The 12,156-nt window shown below is 42.4% G+C and overlaps 1 protein-coding gene across 1 annotated transcript; it reads right to left on the bottom strand.

Annotated features, from left to right (window-relative positions):
- Positions 1 to 4,715: 4,715 nt before the first annotated feature.
- ARPC3 (actin related protein 2/3 complex subunit 3) lies at positions 4,716 to 11,608 on the bottom strand. The gene is made up of 7 exons (XM_081122895.1): positions 11,520 to 11,608; positions 9,961 to 10,060; positions 8,136 to 8,212; positions 6,661 to 6,729; positions 5,743 to 5,869; positions 5,303 to 5,397; positions 4,716 to 5,014 (listed from the first exon to the last, which is right to left on the bottom strand). The coding sequence occupies exons 1-7, from the start codon at positions 11,523 to 11,525 to the stop codon at positions 4,952 to 4,954; spliced, it is 537 nt and encodes a 178-aa protein (XP_080979021.1). The 5' UTR covers positions 11,526 to 11,608; the 3' UTR covers positions 4,716 to 4,951.
- Between the last annotated feature and the right edge of the window lie 548 nt (positions 11,609 to 12,156).

Here is a 12,156-nt window from a genome sequence, read left to right as displayed (position 1 = left end):
TGCCAACAGCTGTCAGAAGTGATCGTATAGACGTGTCCAGTGAGCACTGCGGACAGATGTCATCGGTTGTCGGAGCACAGCCTTGGCGCTCCATGAAAAGACATGGAAGGACCTTGGGTGCACGGAAAGAAGCCAATCGGCAAAGGCTGCCCACGGTATGAGCCCAGCCACGTGACATTCTGGAAAAGATGAAACAGTGAGAAGATCAGGGGTTGGGGGGGGGGGTGGAAGGAAGGGGTGGAGCATAGGGGATTTTTATGGTGGTGAAACTATATGACACTATAACGTTGGACATGTCTTTATATGTTTGTCAAAACTCACAGAATGTACAACATACACCTGGTGGACTTTGGCAGGTTTATAGAGAAAAAGGAAAGAGGCAAAAGAGAATCTGCCTTCTCTGGAATTTTTTTTTTTTTTTTTTTTAACAATCCTCTTTTAAAATCAATGACCCCAAAGTAGAATGGATTCCAAGGCTAAGTTCCATGAACCTCATAGAAGTCGGGTCATGCCGATTTGAATGTTAATCGAAGAAGAACATGTATAGCGATAAACTGGTGGGACGCACAGAGATATAGCCAGGGGGACAAGGCCTCCTTTTTCTCATGGAATCACCTTCTAAAATGATAAACTTTGGAGCTGGAGGGGACTTCAGAAGTTCTCTCACCTTCATTCTTCCTTCTATGGGTGAGGAAACTGAGGCCCATAATTGACGTGAGTAGACACGCAGCTGGCTGTGAACCTTTAGGTCAGTCGCTGCAACAGATGCGCAGAATGACAGGCACCGTGGGGCGTTGAAGCAGGTACATTAGAGGAACAATTTATTAGTGTTAAATGTTCTGCTCCACTTAAGTTCATTTCTGAACGTCCAGCAGCCTCCTAAGAATGAAAATCTTTCCCAGCTGCATTAGGCATTTTTCTTAGATCTGTCTTTTGTACCAGGGGGAAAAACACAACACTTGTAAATTGCTCTAAGGGAAACATTACTTAACATCCCTTAAGTGTCTCCTGGCAGTGATAGCCTTCCTTTCAGTGGAAAGGAACTGCAGGACAAAGAATTTGCCAGAACGACTGGAGAAAATACATACGGCCATCTTTCCAAACGCTTTCCTCTCTTTGCAGTAAAAAGTGGCTGTTAACAGTTTGGTGTATGTGCTCCCACAGTTTTTCCTGGGAGTTTGAAGTTCTAAGCTTGGCCCTGCCTCTAAAAAATGTGGGGCATTAATTACCTGCAGCTTCTTCCCCATCAGAGTCTTTGCTCTAAGGCAGGGTTGAGGAACGTCATTTGGTCAGGCCCTGCTAAGGCAACCGCAGGCGGGACTCAAAATTCAATAAATCTAGCTGCTTTTTTCACAGCTAATTTTTAAGTTCATCATTTTATATGGCCCAGGAATGATATTATAAATATCCAAATGGCCCTTGGCAGAAAAAAGGTTCTCTAAGGTTTCCTTCATGTCAGGCTTGAGCATGGCACGTAGCTGGCCCAATTTACCCCTTTCCCATGTAGCCTGCCTAATTTGGCTCACTTGTTCTGATGAACTCAGTTAGTTCGAATGCCATCTTCTCCGACCAACCTCAGCAGTAACAGCCTGCCCTTTCTCTGGGCTTCTCCAAGGCTGGGCAGTCATGTCAACCTTTCCATGTGTCTTGGTTTCTATCTTGATGTATGTATTTCTCATCAGATGGGTAAGGTCCTAGACAGCAAAGTTCGCATGTACATTTCTCGAACATCCTTTCAACAGCTGGCATAGCACAAGGAACAGAGCAACCTCCTGATCCGGTTGCCTGAATGTGTCACTAAAAATAGCAATGTAGCAAAGCGACCACCTCATAATGGGCCAGAGGGCCAACCCTGGATTCAGAAAGACTTGGCTTTTTTTTTTTTTTGATTGATTTCAGAGAGAGTAAGGGAGAGGGAGAAACAGAAACATCAATGATCAGAGCCATTGATCGGCTGCCCCCTGTACACTCCCTGCTGGGGATCAAGCCCAAAACCCAGGCATGTGCCCTAACCAGGAATCAAACCTTCATCTCCCAGATGCTCAACCGCTGAGCCAACCCGGCCGCGCAGAGAAAGACTTGGCTTTAATTGCCATTTCTGCCAGCTTCCAGGTGTGTGATATATACTATTATTTATATTAATTATACTATAGCAAGTTATTATTTCACTTCTGTAGGCCTCAGCTTCACCTGGAAAAGGGGATAGTACTTTTATCTGCCACAAAGGTTCTTACAAGAGTTAAATAGGATTAAAAATGTGTTTAGCTCAACTGCCAGATCACCTATAAATCAGAGCCACAGTGTTCAAGCAAAGTGGAAAATCATGATTGATGTTTTATCTCAAAATCAACACAGAGCAGATGCGGCCCTAACATTACACTCTCCTAATGGAATGGTCTTCCAAACTTCTATAAACAAAATGACGGGGAAACAGACCAAATGGCTTTTGGTGTAATAGGAGGACATCCCTTTCTGGACACGGCTCCAAACGTTCTGTTAAAGTCTTCAGTACTAGCAATTGTAGAGAAAAGGGAAATGCAGAGTAAAACAAATCTCGTAAGTCTTGTTTGAGTATTTCCATGTCCTGTAATCTTTCAGCACGTGACAGTAATTAGTGGCATATTAAAATGATAAACAGGATGCTTAAGAAAAAAAGAACAAGGTGACTGTTGTCCCTCAGCCTGGTTTTGGCTAATAAATTTTCCCCCCTAAAATTTGATTTTCTAGCTATCTTTTGTGACGAAGTTTTTTCCCCTGGTTATGAAGGTCACACATATCTTACTGAATTATAGCATGTATGACTAAGAACATACAAGTCTTTTGTCATTGTTCCTGTCCCAAGAAAATCACTGTTAACAGTCTGATATATATGCTCCCACTGTTTTTCCTGGAGTACATACAATTAAGTAAACAAAGATGGAATCATATTAAATACTGTCCAACTTTCCTCACCCGAGGATATTTTTCCATTGATTTTAGATAAGAGTGGGAGGGATCAAAGCTGTACTTTTAAATCCATTACGTTATACTTCGTGTATAATTTATTCTCAGTCCTTTGGAAACTATTCTCTCAGGCGCATTAAAAAAGCAAAACCAAACACCTACATTGTACAGCACCAAGGGGAAATGCCCTGGGAGCCAGGCTCTGGGCTTATTGCGGTGCTCCCCCTGCTGGCACTCCTGGAGCGGGCACCACAGAGAGCTCCACCATTAAAGACGGAGGCGTTTGTTAACAAACCTTTACTCCTGATGGATCTCTGTGGCTTCCTTTTCTCCCTTCCTGACCTGTCTCACACAGTCTGTAACAGAAGTTCCAACCCAAACACCCAGGATCTGATTTGAGATAAGAATTTAAACTATAAAACAAAAACAACCCACCACTCTTGGTTTCAAAACCGCCTTTCGGGTATCTACAGTGTGTTTTGGCACACCCATACTCCGGAGTACGTGAAACGTGGCACCAAAAGCACAAGTGACCGAAGAAAAAAATAGACAAATGGGACTTCACAAAATTAAACATTTCTGTGCTTCAAAGGACATAACCAAGAAAGTGAAAAGACAGAATGGGAAAACATTTTTGCGAATCATGTATCCAAGGGTCTAGTGTAACTCAAGTTAAAAATGGGCAAAGGATTTGAATAAATATTTCTCCAAAGAAGATATACAAATGGCCAACATCCACATGAAAAGACGTTCAACATTAGTCACCAGGGAAACACAAAAACTACAGTGAGACACTGCTTGAAACCCACTAGGGAGGTTATAGACAAATAAGTGTCGGTGAGGATGTGGAGCTATGAGAACCCTCACGGCCACTGCGGAAAACAGCCTGCAGTTCTTCAGAAAGTTCAACGTAGTTGCCATGACTCAGCAATTCCGCTTGTAGGTATACAACCAAGAGAAATGGAAACGTACGTCCACACGGGAATGTGTACTCGAATGTTCTTGGCAACGTTCTCATAACCGCCAAAAACTAGAACCCAGAAATCCAAAAACTGATCAACAAAATGCGGTCTACTCATACAATGGAATATTCAGATACCTGCTACACCGCAGATGAAGCCTGAAGACATCATGCTAAATAAAAGCCAGACACAAAAGGACAAAATCTTGTTTGATTCCAATTATCTGAGGTGCTACACATAGGCAAATTCAGAAACTGAAAGTAGATTAGAGGTTCCCAGAGCTGGGTTACAGTTACCAGGGGTTTAATGTCAGAGTTTCTAGTTGGGGTAATGAAAAAGTTGGGGGAATAAATAGAGGTGATGGTTGCACAACATTGTGATTGGAATGTAATTAACACTGAAAAATGGTTAAAATGGTAAATGGTATGTATTTTACCACAAAAAAGAAAAACAGGGAAAAACAAAGGAACAAAGTTGTAACATGGACTAAGAGAAAGAAACCAGACACAAAGGCCATGTTATATGAACCCCATTTATGTGAAATGTCCAGAACAGGCAAATCCATAGAGACAGAAAGTAGGTCAGTGGTTGCCAGGACTAGGAGGAGGGGACTGGAGAGGAACGGGTGACTGCTAAAGAGAACAGGTACATCTTTTGGGGGCAGTGAAAATGTTCTGGAATTAGTGGTGATCGTTGCAAAACTGTGTATACACTAAAAACTACTGAATCGTACACTTTAAGAGGGTGAATATTATCTCACAAAAACATTTTAAGTGAATGCCGAAGATAAGGAATAACAATTTCCTGACAAAATGTTAGAAATTTCTTTATTACTTATTAAGCACCAGCTTAATATTGCAGAAAATTTCAAATCACCCTCTGACAACTCATTCTCCCCCTCCAAATTCTTGATAATGAACTTTTCAAGTACAGACACATTCTCTTCTCTCTTTTGTATAAAACTTTATGAAACAAAGGCAAAGAACTGTGTACATCTTGCTGTAAAATGCTGCCCGCCGCTGTGGAAAGTGCCGGCCCAGCTCTCTTTACTGTCCAGGTCCTGAAAGACTCTTGTTCATGAACTGTCTCTTCACAAAGCAAGTCCACCACTAACGAGAAGGGACAAAACAGAACAAACAGTGGCAGTCAAATCACAATGCAAGTTCAAAATAAGGCCAGAATATGAATTTACTTAATATTAAAATTTAGTATTAGTCTGGCAGCCCTTACGTTTAACACACTCCTTGAAAGCACATGTAATAATGTAAAATTCTTCAAAGTCTAGCAACACTGCAACGCGGAAACTAAGTTTTCTTGCAATGAAAGACCTTAGTGTGTTTCATAATGGAGGCTATGGGATAAAAGGTGAGTTATCAACTAAACAAAGAGGGTCTTACCTTGCTGGGTTTATCATTCTGAGGGTCAAACACCTTCTCACAAAGTCTCAGTCCAGTCTCTTGCCTCAGCTGCTGTAAGTAGGCCCGCATCACCTCTAAAATAAGGAGCAGGCAGAACGATACAAAAACTGTGTTTGAGAACGCACCGCGAACGCTTGCAGCTGATTTGGACGCTGACCTTTGCGATATGTTTCTATACAATTAGACAGGGTAAGAAATAAAAGTGACAATCCAGAAGGTTTTATTACTATACTCATTTTGATCCAAAAGGTTCTCTACACGCCATACTTGTTACCAAGAGTCTTTTGTGAGAGTGGCTAGCGAGACAATGTGCTAATGACTCCACTCTCAATTGTACAGCCATCAGGGTGGGGGGGACGGTAAAAAGTCACAGAAAACCCTGTGCCGCACGCAGAGAGGGGCAGAGGCCCTGTCCTTACCATCTTCCTGTCTGTTCGCAGGTTTGGCGTAAATTGCGTTAAGTGGAAAACCAGGCTCTCCAGGAATGGGGAAATTAGTGATTCCCAGTGTATACATCTCTTTCTCGCCTTGGCTTTTGGAATTGCACTAAAAAAAAAAAAAAAATCACACACACACACACGCACACGTATTTTACAGGAAAAAGGATAATAATATCCAATTTGCAACTTTTTAGTCTAAATAGCTATGGCTGGGGTTAATGTTTTTGGTGACCTTTTGCAATCTGGTGAAGCCTGGGGGCCCCTTCTCAGAATAATGTTTTAAAATACAATACATAAAATTACAAAAGAAACCAATGATACTGAAATACAATAGTGATAATATTAAAAAATCAAGTTTATGTTATAGTCATACATGTGCTTCTTCATTCACGCACTAAGCACAAGATCTTGCAGTGGCCCGAATGACTAAATTCTGAAGTAGTAGCGAGTGTAAACAATATTGCAAAAAACCTTCCACTCAAAACGCAAAGTACTGCGATTCCCACTCGAGAAAAAGTCACAGGGATTGCTAATAAACTGTGGGTTGTTGTCCACCATAATAATGGAAGCGCAAAATTTCAGTTACAGGTTAGTGAAGAAAAGATGGAATCTTTTCCCACTCAAGTTCATGGACCCCTGAATTCTGTCCCTGGGCTCCCAAGTTAAAATCCTCTGATCCAAAGGCTTAAAAGGACTTTTCTGCTCAAGATTTCTGCCTTGGGAAATTCGTGCAGTCAACTACACTGTAAGTTTAGAGATCTACATTCAAATTTTCTCCCCTTAAGTCCATACTCTAAGTCAAAGGAAGTATTTTCTACTTGCTCTTAAAGTCCCACCAAGTCCAAATACCTATTAGTAATTTGTTCTCCTGATAGATGATCACCCAAGTGTTATTACCTTTTGGAGTTTCTTTAGACACTCAGAAATGTAGAGAGTTATGTATATCAAGGTTCTATCAGCTTCATTCTACAGGGGGGAAAATGAAACTTAAAAACAGTCTCAGGACAAAATACAACAATTATGCGTGATAAATGAATTTAATCTTTGTCTTTTGGATCAACTGAAAACTGCCAAAGTATAGTTACTAAAGCATCAAAAATTCCTGTTCTCACCTGGCCGGGCGTGGCTCAGCAGTTGAGCATCGACCTAGGACCCAGGAGATCCCAGTTCAATTCCCGGTCAGGGCACATGCCTGGGTTACGGGCTCGATCCCAAGTCAGGGGCATGCAGGGGGCAGCCGATCAATGACTCTCTCTTATCATTGATGTTTCTATCTCTCTCACTCCCTCCCCCTTCCTCTCTCTGAAATCAATAAAAATACATATATATATAAAAAAAAAATTCCCATTCTCCGAATGCAGTCTTCTAAGGCCCCTGAGCTGTATGGCTGCCACTGCTGTCCTCAGCTCCTCTTGCCCCTGGGTTCCCAAGGAGCTGTGCCAACAGTCCCTCGCTCTGTGTAGGAGGCAGAGTTCACAAAGCTGCCGGGGAAACCTGAGGCGCACCATATGGTTGGCTAATTTTTAAAAACCTTTTCACTTTAGGATCTCTGCCGAGAACAGAAACATTCATGACTCTAAAGGAGGAAGCAATTATTTCACATGTGACTTGTTCCTGAAGAGCTCCACAAGCCCAACTCTAAACCTAACCGAAAAGAAAAGGTGGAAAAGGCAAATGGGTGTTGATCGAATGTGGCACGTACTTCAGGTCAAACTTTACTCAGACTTATAGTTTAAAAAACAAACTAGCTACACATTTCCCTGTATTTAAGATCATATGATATTCAAGAGAGAATGAAATGTGGCAGAATTATATCACAGAATGTTTAGACTATAATTTGCAGGCCAAGAGTCTGGAAATAAAAATTTCAGACCCTGTTTGATTCCAAAAGGTTAAAGTTTGGCAAGGAGTTGAAGTTCCATTTTCTAGAATATTATCCATAAAATGTGTTGACATTTCTTGTAACTTGCTCATAGCAGGAGCTCTGAAGCTTTTTTCCATTTCCCCCTCTCCTTCTCTGCCACGTTCCCCTTAACCTGTTTCCTACAAAACACTAAGAGAAGGGGAGAAAAGGTGCTTGAAAGAAGGGTCAAGGTCCCTGAAGTTTCTTTATTTCTCCACCATAAAACTTTATTTACAAAAAGAGGTGCTGGGCCACATTTGGCCCTCTGGCTGTCATTTGCCAGGCCCTGGTGTAGACTTTGGGAGAAAAACAAGAAACTAATATTGATATAAAGTCTAACATTAAGTACTGTTCTGGATTTTCAGAAGCCTAGAATCTCATGTTATTTACTCCTCGGAGCAATCGTGACTGCCAGCTAGATATTTTCCCCATCAGAAAATTATTAAATATTAAAAGCTCTGTACTTTACCTTAATTTCATAGTTTTTGAAGAAGACATTGGCCTTGAAGTAATAGATGGCTTCATCCACAATATCTGTATCTTTTGCTAAGCAGAACACAAGGGGAGGGGGCAGAGAACATTAACTTAATGTAAAACATAACATCTAAAAAAGCTATGAAGAAAAAAATTATCCAAGCTCAATGGTCAAGAGTTTTGGAGGTGAATAAAATACAGTGAGGCTACTGAAATACAGTCTTTAGAAACAATTTCTAGAAAAATATGTACATGATTTATTCTTACAGCATTATTGTTTTTATAAAAATTATACTTGCTAATTGGAAAAATTAATCAATACCAAAAATATTTTTAAGTGTCACCCTAATCTCACTTCCCAGAAATTACTATTAATATTTGGTTAACATCATTCCAGACCTCTCTCAATGCATTTATAAAAACAGACTGAGAAATAGACTAACTTTAATAAAATGATTTAAAAGGTATTCAATATAATTTTATTTGAATTTATTTGTCAGAGAGAAAAAACCCTCTCAACTGTCATTTAGGAACCCGTTTGGGTTCTCATACACATCTTTCTGTTTATAAAAACTATAACTTCAAACATATTTGTACAAGCTGTTCTAGGTGGCTAGAGACTGAAAAAAGCCAGAAAAACTGTTGTGACAAAGACAGATCTCATTACACAATTTCTTTGGCAATTTTTTGGGTTTTTTTATTTATTTTAAAGAGGTCTTGGTATCCGGCAGCTGGTTTCAGCAACACAGAGATAGTTATTTATATTTCTCGTCCATGACTACTATCCGTCTCACATAGCAGACGTGCAACGTAATTCTGAAGTTTTAATACTCTGTCATTCAGTTGTCTTTATCCCTGCTCATTCCTCTGCTAAAGAATTTCAATAGAATTTGAACTCTACACTTGTGTTCCCTGCAATCTATTTTCTCATCTGCAAAAAGGAAACTTCCTCAAAGGATTCAATAGTGTTACAAAAACCAGCTAGTTCTTTTAAATGTCACCATAGGTGTGTGTGGTGGGGAGGCTACAGGATTCAGAACCTGGGTGTTTGGTACATAAAAGGTGTTCAAAGATTTTTGTTGTTGTTGTTGTTCAAAGATATTTGTTGGGTGTAAATAATTGGATTAATGCTAACAGTTATTTAGCCCCAGCACAGCCTTATACACCTCCATAATTCCAATTTGGTTCTAAACCAGTCCCCAGGGGAAGAATAACAGGTCATTCCTTCTCTGTAGAAATCATCAGAGAATTGTAAAGCTGGTAATTAAATTTACTCCTTGGTCAATTGCATCTTTTCATATACCATATGGTATTTTGCAATGACCTGAAAGGGTTTTTCTCAAGGAATCTGAGCCAACATTGACTCTTATTTTTCCTGTGAACTATAATTCTTTTACATAATTTTTCTTCCTTTTGGTCTGCCTTCCCCCCCCCCCCCCAATCTGTTCCTTTTTCATCTCAGAATCAAGTAAAGACTGTGGTGACTCACCAGATTTATTAAGTTTACAGTTGAAAACTGGTGTTGAAAACAAAATTAAATCTAAAAAGGTCAAGTCAAACAGTCTGGCAGAAGGATGGAGATGGCCTCAGTACAAAACCATGGCTTTGCTAACAATATCCCAGGTCATGCCTTTCTGCTGGTCCAGGGAACACATTTTTAAGTAGAAAGACTGTAGATACTGCCTGGCCAGAGTGGCTCAGGGGTTGAGCAACCAGAGACAGAGGAATGAGCTAAGAACTTCCCTGACTTTAGAGCATCAGAAGGTTGCTAGATGTTTCATTTCAAAATCTGAAAATAATGGAAAGGGGTTTTGACTTACTTTCTCTAGGGGCAGGTCCTTTGAACTGGCTTCTGATGGGCAACAGTGCCATGTTTCCAATGAGTTTGGTGTCAGGGTCCATGAGAGAAGAGTGGTAAGCCTGTGGTGGCAAGCCAGGTCAGAATACAGAAGCAGGAGAAAACAAACGTTGGTGGGGCAGACAAGTACATTTCTCCAAAGGAACAGAAGAACAACCCACCAGATTAACTAGGGGATGTGGCAGAGGGGGTCGTGGGAGGGATGTGTAGAGCTGGCTCTTGCTGGCTCATGAAAACCAAATGTTAAATTTTTAGGAATTCTGAAAATTTTTGAACCAAGCTGGTTGTTGAACACAGCCATTATTAAAAATTAAATTATATAAATGTGCAATTATATTAAAAAGCAAAGGTAATACAGACTCAATATTCATTACTCCCTATTTTTAAAAATTATTTTACTGTTGTCTACGATCTTAAGGTTATTTATGTCTTCTGGCACATATACTATATAATGGGGTACTTCTGTGCGTCTCGTCCAATTCCATGTCCTGTGACATCTGGAGCTGGTAACTGGTGGGAGTACTTACACTATAGAAATAGGCAAACACTATATAAACCAGGGCCTACCCACCCATCAGCTCTTGTTAATCCAAATTTGTAAAGTGAGGAGATATATACTGCCTTCAGCGGGTAGGTGTGAGTTAAAGGAAGGGGGAAAATCACATTTATGAGAACAATTAGTATGTGATTCCTAGTTCTGCCTGTTACCAAAAAATGTCTGGGCCCCATTCATATATTCATTCATTCATTCACCAAACGATTATTAAGCACCTTCTAAGTGCAAGGCATGGTGATCTAAAGGTATGCAAGACCAGGATGGTCTCCATCCTTCAAGAACTTCAGGGCTAATGGAGAAGACGGAGGTTAAATAAATAATCACTGAAGGCAAGTCCAGGGTGCTGTATGTCCAACTGGAATGACTGGCTGTCAGAAATTAAGGGAAACCAGACCGCCACCAATTTTACTCTTACTCTGACGCACAATAAAATCGAAACGCTTGGAGACGGGGCGCGGACCCTGAGTTTGCCCTGGGGGCCCTAAACCCAAAGGCGCAGGTGTGGCCGCCACCGCGAGGGCAACGGGGGAGGAAGTGGGGTCTGACAGACGACGAGCAGCGGAAGGGACCCGCCTCCTGGGGTGGAGAAGGAAGTGGGATTTCAGAGAAAAGGAGAAGCAGGACCCTCGACTTGAAAAATGAAAAATAAAAGGCGCAGCCCTTGGCTCTACTGAGGCTTTGGGGGCCCAGCCGGAGTCAGGGGGATGCCGAAGGGGCCAAGACAGGCTCGGAGCTGGAGAGGAGGGCCCGGAGGGCTGAGGCAGCCTCGCCCGCACGCCCACTCCGGCCCCGCAGCCGCCCCCGCCCCCCGCGGCCGACACCCCCGGGCCGCCTCGGTCCTGCAGGAACCGGCTCCCTCCCCTCTCCCCTTCTCTGGCCCCCGCTTCCTCTCTCACCAGCTCGGCCCGCTCACCGCTCCCCCCACTTCTCGCCATCACCCCATCTCCCCGACTCGGGCTCCTTACCGGCATCTTGACGGCTCCTGAGTTTTCAGCCCAATAAGGAGGAACGGCTCAGTGAGAGGAGCTTCCGGTCTGGCGCTCGGGCGGGGCAGGCGGAAGTGAACCGGAAGGGGAGGGCGAGCACTTCCGGCCTTGCGGCTCGGCCGCAGGCTGCCGCGGCTGCGCAGGGGCGCCAGGGGGCGCGCCAGCCCCGGATAGGGGCTGAGTGTCGCGCATGCGTGAGGCCTGGAGCTGGTGCTGGGTGCTGGGTTACAAATCCCCGTGAAACGTTACCTGGGTCGCACTAGTTTAAATTCAACCCCGTTCCACACCCTGCCTTCCCTCTGATGATTATTTTCCTTAGTTTACTTTTGGCATTCATCTTCCCATCCATGTGAAGGTGAAAAAGGCAGACTTTTGTCCGTTTTGTTCACTGCTGGGTGTATCCCGTGTCCGTACATAACAAGCATCAATAAATTTTTGAATGAACCTAATCGACTGGTTTTAAAAATGGGGAAAGGAGAGCACAGTGACCAGGGACTTGTGCATTACTCTGTACTGCACGTGTGTCAGTTTCCTCACCTGGAATTGGAGATAACAGTCCTCACTTCAGTGCCGTGAGGATCAATCAACCGCATGGAACATGCTTAGAACTTAAATT

The sequence above is a fragment of the Miniopterus schreibersii genome (genome assembly GCF_964146895.1).
Source record: "Miniopterus schreibersii genome assembly, chromosome: 20".
In the NCBI taxonomy this organism is placed as follows: domain Eukaryota; kingdom Metazoa; phylum Chordata; class Mammalia; order Chiroptera; family Miniopteridae; genus Miniopterus; species Miniopterus schreibersii.
The sequence above is the reverse complement of the archived record's forward strand: the minus strand, read 5'-3'. Positions and strand labels throughout refer to the sequence as shown.